The 17,201-nt window shown below is 39.2% G+C and overlaps 2 protein-coding genes across 16 annotated transcripts in view; one reads left to right on the top strand and one right to left on the bottom strand.

The window, feature by feature from the left end:
- Positions 1 to 3,770, bottom strand: part of TMTC3 (transmembrane O-mannosyltransferase targeting cadherins 3) — a 50,941-nt gene extending 47,171 nt beyond the window's left edge. For 2 of the 5 annotated variants that reach the window (XM_055586226.1, XM_055586196.1), the window contains exon 1: positions 3,271 to 3,769. The gene's annotated coding sequence lies outside the window, so the exon portion shown is untranslated. Of the gene's footprint in view, positions 1 to 2,900; positions 3,205 to 3,270 lie in introns of those variants that run through there. The other 3 variants (XM_055586234.1, XM_055586204.1, XM_055586215.1) reach the window with 3 other exon arrangements.
- CEP290 (centrosomal protein 290) overlaps positions 3,504 to 17,201 on the top strand; it is a 96,664-nt gene continuing 82,966 nt past the window's right edge. For 9 of the 11 annotated variants that reach the window (XM_055586092.1, XM_055586135.1, XM_055586125.1 and 6 more), the window contains exons 1-8: positions 3,647 to 3,788; positions 4,427 to 4,556; positions 4,699 to 4,776; positions 6,906 to 6,975; positions 7,267 to 7,313; positions 10,184 to 10,327; positions 16,148 to 16,201; positions 16,941 to 17,093. In XM_055586092.1, coding sequence (XP_055442067.1) covers positions 4,455 to 4,556; positions 4,699 to 4,776; positions 6,906 to 6,975; positions 7,267 to 7,313; positions 10,184 to 10,327; positions 16,148 to 16,201; positions 16,941 to 17,093 — 648 coding nt within the window. In that variant the 5' untranslated portion in view covers positions 3,647 to 3,788; positions 4,427 to 4,454. The other 2 variants (XM_055586111.1, XM_055586102.1) reach the window with 2 other exon arrangements.

Below are 17,201 nucleotides of genomic sequence, written 5' to 3' on the forward strand. Positions count from 1 at the left end.
TGCCTAGAAAGGTCCGAAGAGTCAAAGCTATGATCTTTCCAGTAGTCATGTATAGATGTGAGAGCTGGACCAGAAAGAAGGATGAAGATCGAAGATTTGATGCTTTCTAATTGTGGTGCTGAAGAAGACTCTTTGAGAGTCCCTTCGACAGCAAGGAGCTCAAATCAGTCAATCCTAAAGGAAACCAATGCTGATTATTCATGGGAAGATTGAGGCTAAAGGTGAAGCTCTAATACTTTGGCCACCTGATGTGAAGAGCTGACTTGCTGGAAAAGACCCTTGATGATGGGAAAGATTGAGGGCGGGAGGAGAAGGAAGTGACAGAGGATGAGATGGTTGGATGGCATCATCAACTCAATGGACATGAGTTTGAGCAAACTCTGGGAGATAGTGAAGGACAGAGAAGCCAGGCATGATGTAGTTCATGGGGTCACAAAGAGTCAGACATGACTTAAGAGAGAACAACAATAACAAAGTTATAAAATTTAAGTGAGATTTTGCATTTAATCAGTACTGCAATTGAGATGTGGGTCATAACTTTAGTTTCATTAATTATTACAAAATTACTTAGGTTCGCTGAACCTGTACTCATTCAGTTTTGAAAAATGAGAATAAAACTTACTATTAGGCCAGGTACCTTAAATGTGAATAAGAAAGTGAGGAGAGGTAAAGGTAGAAAAGACTAAAACAGACAAGAACAAAAATAATAAATAGAAAATTACAGTCGTAATGAATGAAAAAACAAGAACAAAAATAAGGTGATGCAGCAAAAATAACAGATTACTATCACAAAAGCAAGTATGTAGTTTTAAGCACAGTAAATGACATATGTGCTCCAGAAACACTAGCTTTCCTCTCTGCCTCCTCCCCCTGCTAAATTATGAATTGAAAACATTGAACATGAAGAATATTTAATTCAAATTCTTGAGTAAACAAAGTTATGTAATCAGAATACATATTTTAATATACATAGCAAGACAGAGGAATAAGCACATTACAAGTATTGGTATCCAGCATGCAAGAGAAAGCCATGTATCAGTTATAAACATATCCTTTAACCAGAAAGATTCGTGTGCAATCATACTATTCAAGTCTGAGCAGAGTTCTTAAACTCTCCAAGCCGTGGTTTCTTAACTTAGTTGGAAAATGAGAACAATATAGGCAGCTATTTCACTGAGTTATTATGAAGATTAAATGAAATAATGAATAAGCTACGGTAATCAAAACAGTTTGCAACTAGCATGAAAAAAAAAAACACACACAGATTAATAGAACAGACTCAGGAGGCCAGAAATAAACAAAAGAATCAAGAATATACAATGGGGAAAGAATAGTCTCTTTAATAAATGGTTTTGAGAAAACAGAACCACAAGCAAAAGAATGAAACTAACCCCTGTTTTACTTCACTCACAAAAATCAACTCAAAATGGATTAAAGAATTGAACATACAACCGACAACCATAATCCTTCCAGTAGAAATACGGGGTAAGCTCCCCGACATTGGTCCTGGAAATGACTTTTTGGATTTGGAACCAAAGCACAACAAAAACAAAACAAAAATAAATAAATGGTCCTATGTCAAATTAAAACATTTTCACATAACAAAGGAAATCCATGGAATGGGAGAATATTTTTGCAAAAACAGATATGAAAACAGGTTAATATTCAAAACAAAAACTCATACAACTCAATCACAAAAAAACAAAACCTGATTCAAAAATGGCACAGGAACTTCTTCCAAAGACATATAATGGCCAACAGGTATATGAAAAGGTGCTCATAATCACGCAAAGTCAGGGAAATGCAAATCAAAACTACAATCAGAGTATCAATTACTTCACACCTGGTAAGAATGACTATCATCAAAAAGACAGGAGATAAGTATTGGTGGCAAAAATGTAGAGAAAAGGAAACACTTGTGTATGGCTGGTGGGAATGCAAACTGATGAAACCATCATAGAAAACAATGATACAGGTTTCTCAAAAACTTAAAAACAGAACTACCATACTATCCAGCAGTTCCACTTCTGGGTATATATTTGAAGAAAACTAAATCACTCTTTTGAAGAGATATTCATTCAGCGCTACTTACAATAGCCAACCCATGGAAACAACCTAAGTATAAATGCATGGATGAAAGGATAAAGGACATGTATGAATAGTATGGACACACAATGCAATATTACTCAGACACACACAAAAAGAAATCTTACCATTTATGACATCATAACAACATGGATGGAACATGATGGCATTATGCTAAGTGAAATGTCAGAGAGAGAAAGAAAAACAACTGTGATCTCCTTTATATGTGGGATCTAAAAAAAGCAAACTGACAGAAAGAAAGAACAGATCTGTCAACAGGTACAAACCTTCATTTATAAGATAATTTATGGGGACATACGGCATAGTCAAAAAAGGGTTACAATGAACAGTGTTTGACATACCATCTTCAAGGAAAGGACTAGACAAAATGATCACTACTACAAATCCGATGAATGTCTCTAAATGGATCACAAAATTATGTTTTTTATTTTCTACTGAATGGTTTGGAAAGAAATTATTTTCAAAAGTAAACTTCGGTATCAATTATAGTTAGCAAATGAAAAGAAAGTGCTTAAAATTTTAAAAAAATGGATGCACTGGTCCAAACAGTTGAAGATGTATTTAGATTTCAAGTCTACAGCTTAACAAACTTTTCCTAGCGGTGTATCACATTCCAGAATGGTTGAGAGCAGCCCGACGGGCAAAACTTGCACAAAGAAAAGCTGCAAGCGTTTAAGAAGGCAGTTGTCAGGGAAAGCCACCCTTGGTCACCAAGCAAGTGACAGCAACAGGGCTGGTGAGTACAGAAGTGCCTTTTCCCTCTACCCCTAGCAGTGGCCTGGGCAAGTTCTAACCTCTCCTCTCTGGAACCTTCGCTCAACCTTCAAGTTCGTCAACCCGCGAAGATAATGGGGCTACAGGTAAGGCGGCCGAGGTCGGAGGATGCGGTGTCCTCTTCCCAAATTCTCACTCGCCCCCTGCCAAGCTCGAGGCCCCCTCTCCACCGTACAGAGACAGACTATGAAATCAAAGAAGCTAAAACTTCTGCCTTCTTACAGAGGGCACCACCCAGGGCGTCGCCAGCGAACGCCCAAGGAGAGGGCGGCGTCTTCCCACCTCTTCAGACTCTGGCTGGGCCCCTCAGCCCCAAAGGCAAGAGCTTCTCTCACCCGGGACCGCTCCCGTCAACTCCTCCCCAGCCACTAACCAATAGCCCGACCTCACCTGGGAGCAGTTCCACCCCGGGTTGACTTAGAGAAACCTCGGGAAGACCGGTCCGTCGAGCGACGCCACCGAAGGCACAGGCATGTTCGGCCTCTTTCAGGTCACCAGCGCAGACACGCCTCGGCCGCAGCGCCTCCCGCCTCCGGGCGGTTCCCCCGCACCCCGGTACCGCCGCAGCCTCCCGCACTGCACGCCGGGAACGGCCTACCTCCACTTCTCAGAGACTTCATCGTCCCAAAAGTCCCGGCCTCCAAGCAGAACTGCATTTTGGGATTTGGAGTCCTCACCTCACGCCTTCACTTCGTCCATAACACACAGTGCAGGGAACTCGCAGGGGAATCTGAACGTAAAGCATCACCCACGGTCGTGAAATGTAGGCATCGCTAGCATCCGGGCTCCTGTTGCGGCCTCGGCGGGGTGGGGAATGGTGTCGCCTAGCAGCCGCCGTCGCTTTTACTCGCTCCGGACCAGTTGGCGGGATCCAGTGTCCGATAGGAACGGCGCTGGAGAGCGATCAGGTTTGGCAGCTGGGCCGGGCCAAGTGGGTATGGTAGCTGAGCGGCCGCCGCTGGTTGCCAGGTTTGGTGTAGGTAGGTGGATCCTGGTGAGCGCAAACCGCGAGTCTCTTCCCACGCAGGTTCTTTAACCTTCGGGGCCCAGATAGACAACAGCTTAGTTTCCCCGTTTCTTAGCCGCCTGTCCGCAATCGGTTTGCTTTCTTTTTTCTGCAGCCCTGATTTCCCAGGCCCAATTGCACTCGTTTCAATCGTAAATTTCCTCACTTTTTTTTTTTTTTTTAATCCTAGCTCTTGTTTCTCAGAATCAGGGCTCAATTTCAGCCTTTCACCATTAGGTGTTCGAGATGGTAAGGGGGCGCGGAGGAGCGGCACTCAGAATCTTAGTTCTGGCTTACATTAGTTTAAGCGTGGAAGCCTTCTTAAGTTATTTGACCGATAAAATATCTGATGATTTTTTGCAACTGTTGTACTTTTCATACAGGCTATTTAATCGACATATCTGTTACACAATTAAGAAGCAATAACTTTTTGCAAACTCCGTAGAGTTGTAATAATCTGATCTGTAACAACTTTAAATTACTGTAAAAACAGTAATGCTACTTACCTTGTAAATGCTATACCCACTTGTTTTGTTACAGAAGGTAAAGCAAAGTGAAAGAATTCAAGATGCCGCCTAATATAAACTGGAAAGAAATAAGAAAGGTTGACCCAGATGAGTTGCCTCGTCAAGAAGAATTGGCAGATAATTTATTAATTTCCTTATCCAAGGTACTTAATTGATAAATAAAGCATAGCTACATACATACAACTATGATTAAATTGTCCCTGAAATCACTGAATGGTACAACTGAAAGAATTCTTGTATTTTGTTTAAGAATTATAAAATATGAAATTGTTGCTTTTCTCTTAGGTGGAAGTAAATGAGCTAAAAAGTGAAAGTCAAGAAAATATGATACACCTTTTTAGAATTACTCAATCACTAATGAAGGTTTGTATGTAGTACTTTAATAATAGCTTTAACTTTTAGAGAAAGCTTAAGAATCTCTTCTTAGATAAGTTAATCTCTAAAGCACTTTGTAAAATCTAAATGACAGCTAAAGTTCCTAAAAGAATGTGTAGGGGAAACAGAATAGTTGTGTTTTAAAAGGCATATGGAAGTCTTACGTTAGTGAGTGAAAGTTGCTCAGTCCAGTCCGACTCTTTGTGACCCCATGGACTATATAGTCTATGGAATTCTCCAGGCCAGAATACTAGAATGTGTAGCCTTTCCCTTCTCCAGGGTATCTTCCCAACCCAGGGATTGAATCCAGGTCTCCCACATGGTAGGCAGTTTTTTTTACCAGCTGAGCCACAAGGGAAGCCCGAGAATACTGGAGTGGATAGCCTATCCCTTTTCCAGAGGATCTTCCCAACCCAGGAATCGAACCGGGGTCTCCTGCATTGCAGGCAGATTCTTTATCAACTGAGCTATCAGGGAAGCCTGTTTTATGTTAATTATGTTATAATTTGTTAGAGTAGCCAACCACTGTAGGGATTTGTTAGGAGAGGAAGAGATTTAGATGTGAGAATACCTTTTAGATGCTGGGAAGAATTGGGGGCAGGAGGAGAAGGGGACGACAGAAGATGAGATGGCTGGATGGCATCACTGACTCGATGGACATGAGTTTGGGTAAACTCCGGGAGTTGGTGATGGACAGGGAGGCCTGGCAAGCTGTGATTCATGGGGTCACAAAGAGTTGGACACAACTGAGCAACTGAACTGAACTGATACCTTTTAAGAGCTATGCTGTGGCTCAGCAGGTAAAGAATCCTCCTGTAATGCAGAAGACCTGGGTTTGATCCCTGGGTTGGGAAGATCCCCTGGAAAAGGGAACGGCTACCCACTCCAGTATTCTGGCCTGGAGAATCCCGTGGGCTGTACGGTCCATGGGGTCTCAAAGAGTCAGACACAACTGAACAATGCTCACTCTCATACCTTATAAAGGTCAAAGACTTGTTGAGTAGTTTTTGGTAAGTGGAGGCAATGGTAAAGTGTTTATGAGCTTCTAGTGCTGGCGTGCATATGTGCTAAGTCACTTTAGTCATGTCTGACTCTTTGTAACACTATGGACTGTAGCCTGCCAGGCTCCTTTTGTAATCTTACGGACTGTAGCCTGCCAGGCTCCTCTGTGCATTGGATTCTCCAGGCAAGAACACTGGAGTGGGTTGTCCTGACCTCCTCCAGGGGATCTTCCCGACCCACATCTTTTATGCCTCCTGCATTGGCAGGCAGGTTCTTTATCGTTAGTGCCATCTGGGAAGCCCTCTAGAGCTGAAAGTGAAAGTGAAAGTCGCTCCGTCCTGTCGGACTCTTTGCAACCCTATGGACTGTACAGTCCACGGGATTCTCCAGGCCAGAATACTGGAGTGGGTAGCCGTTCCCTTCTCCAGGGGATCTTCCCAACCCAGGGATTGAACCCAGGTCTCCCGCATTGCAGGTGGATTCTTTACCAGCTGAGCCACAAGGAAAGCCCTCTAGAGTTGAAAGTTACCGTAAATAAAAACTGGGGATAGAAAATATGCATATTCTTTACATTTGAGGAGACAAGTGCAGAAAGTTTATAGCAGGTTGTAGAAGAAACAGATGTTGGAATAGGCTGTCCAGGGCCTTAAAGGCATATCTTATGCTCAACAGTTAGAAGCCATTAAAGGTTTTTGAGCTATACAGTTGCCTTCAGAAGGTTAAATTAGTTATGTTAAACGACACATTGAAGAGAATTGAAGTGGTTTAGACATAACATTATGTAAGAAGTTAGACATAAATTATGGGCTAGAGTAATGAAAATTAAAAGAGAAAAAAGAGATAGCTGAAAACATTACAAAGGGAAAGTTGCAATGCTTGATATAAGACTTGAGGGAAAAAGAGGAATCAAAGATGTTTCAAACTTTTAGGAATCTAGAAATTATAGCCTTAAGTAAGAAATTCACCTATTCATTCAGCCCATATTTGCAGAATGTCCCCTTGTGCCAGGCATTGCAGGCTCTAAGTAGTAGGATAGTAAATAAAACTAAATTCTTATTTTTAGTGCTTATATTCTGATGTAAAGGCATACTGAAATAACTTTTTTTAATTTTTAGATGAAAGCTCAAGAAGTAGAGCTAGCTTTGGAAGAAGTTGAAAAAGCTGGAGAAGAACAAGCAAAATTTGGTAAGTGCCTTGGAGAAAGGATTACTGTGGTGTTAAAGAGTGGATTCCATTTATTCACTAAGCAATAGAAAATCAACTTTAATATAGAGTCTATCAAATGTGTATAGTTTATTTCAAAAGATTTTTCTGGAACTCCTGTTTCATGGAAAATGTACAAAATAGTTACTTTCTCTTCTGTTACCTTATTATAAATATGATAGACTTTAAAAAATAATTTTATTATTTTGTTGAAATTTATTTGAAAGTTTGTTTTGAGATCTAACGAATTCAAACATTTATCTTTTTTAATAGAAAATCAATTAAAAACTAAAGTAATGAAACTGGAAAATGAACTAGAGGTATGTTCTTTTGTATTTCTTAGGGTATAATTGTTGTAAATATTATCATTTTCAATTATTATTTTCAGATTTTTTTCATTATATTTGGCTGGAAAATCACTGGAATGATACTGTGTTTATAATTACTTGTTCAGTATATATTTTACATGCATATTTATGTACCTTAAATTCTATTAAGGATTGCACGTCCAATTGTGAACAAAATAAAAATGTTGAGTAACCTCATGGAGCTTACAGTCTAGAGAAATATACAGAGAGATTACTATTACTGAGGTGTAGTGAGGCAAGTTGGAATTTGAGGAACAGTGACAGAAAGGTATAGAAGAAGAGGAGCTTTTTGAGAAAGCCAAGAGCCAAAATGTGAACATAAATTTGCAGTGAAGGAACTGAATACATTGAAATTATGGAGATTATTGGAAAGAATGTGATAAATGGATTAGTCTTTATAAGGAGGAAGGACCTTCTTTCCTTTGTACTTGGAAGGAAGGAAGAATGGATGTTTACAGAAGCTTTTCATGTTGGTAGGTTTAGTGCCTGGAATTTGAGAGGATGAAGAGGTCATCTGCTAAGAGTGGGAGACAGTGTAGTCAAACTTTAAGGAAGTCGGATAAAACCTAAAATATATGGAGAATGAACTGGAGATTTCAGGATCTGGAATGTTCAGATCTTGGTTCTTTCACATATTAGCTCTATGGATTCAGATGGTTTTATTTTTTATTCCTTATTGTATATCCAGCTTCTAGGGAAATACCAGTCATTCTCAATAAGTACTTGTTAACTGAATTATGAGAGCTTCCCCAGTGGCTCAGTGGGTAAGGAATCTGCCTGCAATGCAGGAGATGTGGGTTTGGTCCTCAGTTTGTGGTATTTTCCCGGCCAGAAAAAGTGGGCTACAGCCCACTCTGGTGTTCTTGCTGGGAAAATCCCATGAACTGAGGAGCCTGGTGGGCTATAGTCCAAAGGGTCACTAAGAGTCAGACGCAACTAAGCATAAGCCCAAGTGAGCTAACGGAGTCAGATCAAATCTGTGCTAGTGTTTAGCAGGGCAACTGCTACAGAACAGAAGAATAGGGCAGTTGGAGATATTGGTTGAAGCGGTGATTATAAAAAGCTAAATAGGCAAGGAAATCAAGGTTGGGATGTTAGGGAGAGATTAAGGAGAAGAGGAGTCAAGGGATTAAAGGGTCTTGTGAGGTAAAAGGGCAGATGTTTTGTGAATAATTGAAGAATGTTTCTGCTTGGACAAGGTCCTGGTGTGGGGATGGGAGTGTGAGGCTATAATGCAGACAAGAAGAGAGTTTTAAAAAAGAAAGTCCAGAATGAGAGTTACATATGTGTAGAAATTGCTTGGGGACTTTTGATGGAAGACTGTGAGCCACGTGCCAAAATTTCTCAGTGAATTTTGTGAAGGAATGACTGATAAGTTGGTAGTTTGCTACTACCATGAATAGGTAGTGATAAGAAAGCTGGCTATCATGTGAGATTCAAAGCAACAGGAGGAGTTTTTACAGGATGGCAGAGGAATGATAGCCTAGAAATTATAGTTTGGGGTAAATCAACACCTTTTCTTAACCCCTAGATATATGAGATGTGAAAGAATAAGCATTTCCAATCTGAAAAAGTTCCAAATGAAGTAGTGTACTAAAAGAGCCAAACTATAGCTAAAGCAAGGAGGTAGAAAGGATAAGTCAGTGGAAAGGCTGGGGAAGTAAAATACTAGTTTATCTTGGAAGAAGGTTTGCTTTGAGAGCATAATGGAAAGCTTTTTGAGGGAGGTAAAGAGTATGAAAAATTTGGTTAACATAGAAGAATAACAGAACTGAATGGCAGGGAGATGACTTAGAGACAGATTAGAGGACCAGAGGATTTTTGGTGTTTTTGACCATGACCCAAAGTAACTGGCTGCTAAGTCACTTCAGTCGTGTCTGACTCTGTGCAACCCCATAGACAGCAGCCCACCAGGCTCCGCCGTCCCTGGGATTCTCCAGGCAAGGGTACTGGAGTGGGGTGCCATTTCCTTCTCCAATGCATGAAAGTGAAAAGTGAAAGTGAAGTCGCTCAGTTGTGTCTGACTCTTGGCGACCCCATGGACTGCAGACCACCAGGCTCCTCCGTCCATGGGATTTTCCAGGCAAGAGTACTGGAGTGGGGTGCCATTGCCTTCTCCAAAAGTAACTGGAATATGAAGCAAAATGTATTTAGTCTGCTGCAATATTTTAAAGGTAATCTGTCTGGATGTCTAATATGATAGTACTAGCCATGTGTGGCTGTTAGCGTTTAAATTAATTACTGTGTGAATTAATTACAACTTAAATTAAGAATTCGTTTCGTTGCACTAGTTGCATTTCAAGTGCTCAGTAGACACATGTATATAGGGGCAGTGCAGAGAACATTTCCATTATCCTAAAAGTTCTTTTAGATAGCACTGGTGTAAATATGAGTCAGTGATATGAGGGGAAGGGCTGCTTAATTTAAGCTCCGTGGGTCAGTGACTAGGGTGGAGGCTCAGGTGGATTCTGGTGTTGTTTCAGAGCTCTGGTACTCAGGGAAAGCCTAAATAGTTCATTGCATAGACCATTATATGCCTTTGTAGTTTACCCTGATGCCTGTGGCTCAGCTATAACAGAATCTGAGTGATTGACACTCAATTCTTTGTAGCTCTGGGTGGCTTAGGAAGAGCTTAAAGGGTTGTCTGTGAACTAAAGCCTAAATAAGCTTAATAAAAATGATTCTTCAGCAACTTGATTTTAAACAGTTGGTGCTGATTATAATAAAATTTAAAAGTTAAAATAATTATTTGTTTGCTGTTGATTCATTTGAATCTCCAAATGTAATAGAATTAATTTACACTTTTGGTTTATTACTTTCAGATGGCACAGCACTCTGCAGGTGGACGTGACACTCGGTTTTTACGTGATGAAATTCGCCAACTTGAAAAGCAATTGGAACAAAAAGATAGAGAATTGGAGGACATGGAAAAAGAGTTGGAGAAAGAAAAGAAAGTTAATGAACAAGTGAGGCACATTTTTCCATTGACTCTTAACTGTTTAAGTTACCAAAAAACACTACCTGTTTATACTTTTTATCATTTTTAGTAACGATACCAAGTTTTATGTATTTGTGGAAATTGATCTATATGTATTTCTAAGGTTTTATATCATAGCTGATGTTGTCATCACATCTTTAAAATACAATGGATCAACTACTTCTAGTGAATGAATATGACTTAGACATTAATTCTTTATATATGGAGGTATCTTTTTCTGCAGATGTTAAAAATTCTTTACATAAAGTTGATGATTTGGCCTGGAATATTGATATGAAAAAATTAGGCATTCAAAATCAACTGATTTTCTTATTTGTCATAATTTGGGAAAAAAGAAATTTTTATTTATATTAGTGGTAGACTTGGAAATTAATCTTTACTGATATATTCAATAATAATCAAATTTTTTATTTTCAGGCATACCTCACTTTATGTAATATAGAGGTTCTTAAAGAGTGTTAATGTCACCATTTTGTAAATCAAATCATATATTAAATCATAATGTGTCATCTTTTATACAAGCATAGTATATTATTCCCTCTTATGTTATACTTGTTACTTATAGAATAATTCAATGTTCACTTAAGTTTAGTTTCAGAAAAAATTATATTTTTGTAGATAAATTTATATTTGCTTTTAGAAAATAATATGTTTTCTTTTTTTGCTTCCACTGTAACTGACTTAGTAAAAAATTTGGTGTATATGTGTATTAGTTGTCCCATCCCTGATGCCCAGAAGCTTTTTGTGTCCTTTATAAGGTCAGTGTTGTATCATGTCCTGATAATCTTATTTTGTCCTTGTTCTCTTGGAAATAGATTATTATAAATATAAGTAAATGACATTGATTATGAGGTAATGTTGATATTTAAAAAGAATTCATCATAGACTGATATGTAAGGAAAAACATTCCTATTCTTTTTTTTTTTTGGCTGTGCCATGGGACATGTGGGATTTTGGTTCCCCTGCTGCTGCTGCTAAGTCGCTTCAGTCGTGCCTGACTCTGTGCGACCCCATAGACGGCAGCCCACCAGGCTCCCCCGTCCCTGGGATTCTCCAGGCAAGAACACTGGAGTAGGTTGCCATTTCCTTCTCCAATGCATGAAAGTGAGAAGTGAAAGTGAAGTCGCTCAGTCGTGTCTGACTCTTAGCGACCCCATGGACTGCAGCCTACCAGGCTCCTCCGTCCATGGGATTTTCCAGGCAAGAGTACTGAAGTGGGATTTCACTGCCTTCTCTGTTCCCCTACAATTGGTTCCCCTACCAGGGATCAAACACATGACCCCTGCATTGGAATCATGCAGTCTTAACCTCTGGATCTCCAGTGAAGTCCCAAATTCCCATTCTTGATGTATCTATTTTATTAGATAGTTTGGAAGTAATGTAAAAGTGAGCTATTAATATCTGTATAGTTTTTGCAGTGAAAAAAGTATAGATTGATGCCACCTAAAGGTGACGAATGGTGGCTTAATGGTAAAGAATCCACCTGCCAATGTAGGACATGTGAGTTTGGAGGATCCTCAATATGTCAGCAAATTTGGAAAAGTCAGCAGTGGCCATAGAACTGGAAAAGGTCAGTTTTCATTCCAGTCCCAAAGAAAGGCAATGCTAAAGAATGCTCAAACTACCTCACAGTTGCACTCATCTCACACACTAGTAAAGTAATGTTCAAAATTCTCCAAGCCAGGCTTCAGCAGTACGTGAACCGTGAACTTCCTGATGTTCAAGCTGGTTTTAGAAAAGGCAGAGGAACCAGGGATCAAATTGCCAGCATCTGCTGGATCATCGAAAAAGCAAGAAAGTTCCAGAAAACATCTATTTCTGCTTTATTGACTATGCCAAAGCCTTTGACTGTGTGGATCACAATAAATTGTGGAAAATTCTTCAAGAGATGGCAATACCAGAGCACCTGACCTGTCTCTTGAGAAACCTGTATGCAGGTCAAGAAGCAACAGTTAGAACTGGATATGGAACAACAGACTGGTTCCAAAGAGGAAAAGGAGTATTTCAAGGCTGTATATTGTCACCCTGCTTATTTAACTTATATGCAGAGTACATCATGAGAAATGCTGGGCTGGAAGAAGCACAAGCTGGAATCAAGATTGCCGGGAGAAATATCAGTAACCTCAGATATGCAGATAACACCACCCTATGGCAGAAAGTGAAGAAGAACTAAAGAGCCTGTTGATGAACGTGAAAGAGGAGAGTGAAAAAGTTGGCTTAAAGCTCAACATTCAGAAAACTAAGATCATGGCATCCGGTCCCATCACTTCATGTCAATAGATGGGGAAACAGTGGAAACAGTGGCTGACTTTATTTTTTTGGGCTCCAAAATCACTGCAGATGGTGACTGCAGCCATGAAATTAAAAGACACTTATTCCTTGGAAGGAAAGTTATGACCAACCTAGACAGGGTATTAAACAGCAGAGACATTACTTTGTCAACAAAGTCCATCTAGTCAAGGCTATGGTTTTTCTAGTGGTCATGTATGGATGTGAGAGTTGGACTATAAGGAAAGCTGAGCGCTGAAGAATTGATGCTTTTGAACTGTGGTGTTGGAGAAGACTCTTGAGAGTCCCTTGGACAGGCAAGGAGATCCAACCAGTCCATTCTAAAGGGGATCAGCCCTGAAAATTCATTGGAAGAACTGATGCTGAAGCTGAAACTCTAATACTTTGGCCACCTGATGAGAAGAGCTGACTCATTGGAAAAGACCCTGATGCTGGAAAGAATTGGGGACAGGAGGAGAAGGGGACGACAGAGGATGAGATGGTTGGATGGCATCACCAACTCAACGGACATGAGTTTGAGTAAACTCCAGGAGTTCGTGATGGACAGGGGGCCTGGAGTGCTGCAGTCCATGGAGTCCCAAAGAGTTGGATAAGACTGAGCGACTGAACTGAACTGAACTTGAGAAGGAAATGGCAACCTATTCCAGTATTCTTGCCTAGAGAATCCCATGGACAGTGGAGCGTGATGCGCTGCAGTCCAGGGGGTCACTGAAGAGTTGGACATGACTTAGTGACTAAATAACAACAACAAAAGTGAAGAATAAGCTCTTGGCAAATTATTGTTTAGTTGACTCAGTGAAACATAACAGACCTATAGATTTCTTATCATGAAGGATCCTACCTATGCTGTACAGTAATAGAATTGCTTAGGGAGATTTTGGTGTGTGTCTTTTTCTAGGCTATTGTTCTTTGTCTAGCCTGTGTATTCATCAACTTCTCATCACTGATACCACTCACTGTTAGCTAATCAGAACTATCTTGTCCATTCATATCCTAGACTACTATCTTTATTCTTAGGCACACACACAGACAACTTGTTCAGTCGCTAAGTCTTGTCTGACTCTTTGCAACACCAAGGAATGCATCATATCAGGCTTCCCTGTCCTTCACTATCTTCCAGAGTTTGCTCAAGCTCATGTCCATTGAGTCAGTGATGCCATCCAATTTTCTCAGCCTCTGTCATCCCCATCTTTGCCCTCAATCTTTCACAGCATCAGGGTCTTTTCCAGTGAGTCAGCTCTTTGTATGAGGTGGCCAAAGTACCGGAGCTTCAGCATCAGTTTTTCCAATGAATATTCAGGGATAACTTGAATACATAGTTAATATACCTTTCCAGCCACTGCTGGCTGCTGCTGCTAAGTCGCTTCAGTCGTGTCCGACTCTGCGACCTCATAGATGGCAGCTCACCAGGCTCCCCCGTCCCTGGGATTCTCCAGGCAAGAACACTGGAGTGGGCTGCCATTTCCTTCTCCAGTGCATGAAAGTGAAAAGTGAAAGTGAAGTCTCTCAGTCATGTCCGACTCCTAGCGACCCCATGGACTGCAGCCTACCAGGCTCCTCCGTCCATGGGATTTTCCAGGCAAGAGTACTGGAGTGGGGTGCCATTGCCTTCTCCTAGGTTCCTTGAAATAGAATATGGATATGAGTTGCTTTGGCAATTTGTTTTTGCCCTTCACCAGTCATTGAGTTTTACTGAGTACTTATAGCATGCGAAATACTAAGGATACAGTGGGCATACTATTCTGTTTCTTAGCCATATTCACTGTCAATTTCAAAGATAATATAAGATAATAGGATACTCTGGGGATACATTTGGATATAAGAATGCTGTGGGATACCATGGAAAGGTATACATAAGTCAGTCTTGTTTTTTGTTTTTTTTTTTGAGTTTTAATTTTTTTAAAACAGTTTTTCAAATTTATTTTTGGCTACACTGGATATTCATTGCTGTGTGGGCTTTCTCTAGTTGCAGCGAGTATGGTCTACTCTTTAGTAGCATTATGTGGACTTCTCATTGCAGTGGCTTTTCTTGTAGAACATGCATATTCCAAAAGGATATCTGTGGATTGGAAATCATGAGAGACACTGGATAGATGATAAGAGTTTGTGGGTCACAGATATTGAAGCAATAGAAGTGATTGGAAGGCTGATCTCTGAGGCATAGAAATGTCTAATGAAATAGAAAGAATGCTTCAAGGAACAGCCCAAGAAAAGTATCAGGAGTATGATGTTTCAAAAACCAAGGAAAATGAGCATTAGTAGCATAAACGGTTTTGCCTTTAAGTTCTTGACATGTGTTTTGTTGTTAAATTTTCCAGTTCAAAACAGGATAGGACTCTTAATTCCCAGATGATAATAATGATAATGGTAAACTTGTAAAATTTGTAAGCGTGCATCACTTCAGTCATGTCCAACTCTTTGCGACCCTAGGGACTGTAGCCCTTCGGGCTCCTCTGTCCATGGGATTCTCCAGGCAGGAATACTGGAGTGGGTTGTCATGCTCTCCTCCAAAGGATCTTCCCAACCCAGGGATTGAACCCCTGTCTCCTATGGCTCCTGTACTGCAGGCAGGTTTTTCACTGCTGAGCCACCAGGGAAGCCCCCAAATTTGTATAGCACATTGCATTTTATTATGAATTTTCTTTAAACTTTTTATTTTGAAAACTTTATCTTCATGAAGATTTTAGGAAAAGCAATAAACACTCACATACTCTTTATGTAGGCTCGCCAGTTAACACCGTGCTACATATGTTTTATCTGTCAGTGTCTTTGCACACACAGACTTACTTCCCTCCCCTTCCCTCCTCCTCTTGCTTCCTTCTCCTCTCCTTTCTTTTTTGGTGAGCCATTAGAGTTAATGTGAGATAGCATGGTACTTCTCTTTTAAATATTACAAATATTATGATATTTTATTCTTAAATATTTCAGTATATTTCCACTGAAAGGGGAGGTATTTTTCAATATAACTACTTATATAATTAGCATACTCAAGAAATGTAGTATCAATTCAATGCTGTTTTCTAATAGATAGTCCATAATCAGATTTCCTCTGTTGACCCAGTGATGTCTTTTTAGTTTCCCCAGCCAAAATCCAAGCATCCATGGTTCTTTTTAAGCATTATGTTGTACTGCTTTGTATTTCTAAGTAATTTAATGCTCCCTGAGAGTGAAGTCTTTTAGCTCTGATAATAAAACTGCAAAACAGTAGAGATCTTGGACAGAAGACTGCTCATTAATAGGTTTTAGGCTGTGGAATAAGAGTAATGGTTTTGTTTTCTGTATCCTTTGGTTAGAGTTTTTTGTTTTTTAAACTCAACCTGCTTAATCCTTCCTATCCTTAGTTTTCAAAATTTTGGCTTACTGTTCATGTCTTGCTTGGGTCAACATGAAGTCCTCAGTAATTAAACATTCTCTGCTTTATTGATGAGAAACTGAAAACCTGACATTACATTGAATTACTGCTGAATTTTATCTTTTTTATTTTTTTTTCCTATTTTAGTTGGCTCTTCGAAATGAGGAGGCAGAAAATGAAAACAGCAAATTAAGGAGAGAGGTTGGTAAAACAAATTCAGTAGTTGTGGTGGTTCAACAAAGATACGTATTAAAAAAGTTTTCATAAATTGTGTAACCAGAACTGGAATTGTCTAAGTTATTGGTGTTTTGAACTGTGATTTTTATGATATGACTTTATCTTAGAGAAATAGAAAATAAATAGAAAGGTGAACTCGTTAAGTACTGCATTCATTTGTTAGATCTCTGTGGGTAAATCTTACTTTCTTTTTTAAGCTGTTCATTGCTAGTTTGCTAACTCAATATGTGAGTGGATTTCTGCCTTACTTCCTCTTATTGTATCTGGCATTCTTTTAAAACTTTTGTTTCTTGTGAAATCTTATAAATTCTGTTAATTATTTGGTTCTTCTGAGCCAAATAATGTACATTGTTTATCATGAATTTTTATTTTTTAATATAATCAAAATGTTTTTTGTTTTGGTTGATAATTAATATTCTTGCTTTCTTTGATTATCCAAAATAATATCTTATTCTCCTAAAATTTCTTTTTTTCCTTTAATTTTTTATTATTATACTTAATTATATATTATCTTTCTCATTTCTAATTACCTTCTTCTTGTCCTTTTCTGGAGAACAAACATCTAAAGAAAAAGGTGAGGCTTTAAGTGTTGTGAAACCTTGGGATTTTAAAGGTCTGTTTTGAGATCATTATTTAGAGGGTGAAATTTTGTTTCTTTGGATAGTTTTTTTAAAATAGAATATTGTGCTTGATCTACCTTCAGAATGAACAGCTTCGTCAGGATATTATTGACTATCAAAAACAAATAGATTCGCAAAAAGAAACACTTTTATCAAGAAGAGGAGAAGACAGTGACTACCGATCACAATTGTCTAAAAAAAACTATGAACTTGTCCAATATCTGGATGAAATTCAGGTAAAATGAATGGAAGTCAGTTCAAAGCCATAATTTTTTATAAAACTTTCACTATAATGTAAATCTAGTAATATATTTAGTGTAAATCTGCAAATGTGTATTTGTAAA

The sequence above is a fragment of the Bubalus kerabau genome, chromosome 1 (genome assembly GCF_029407905.1).
Source record: "Bubalus kerabau isolate K-KA32 ecotype Philippines breed swamp buffalo chromosome 1, PCC_UOA_SB_1v2, whole genome shotgun sequence".
Lineage (NCBI taxonomy): Eukaryota > Metazoa > Chordata > Mammalia > Artiodactyla > Bovidae > Bubalus > Bubalus kerabau.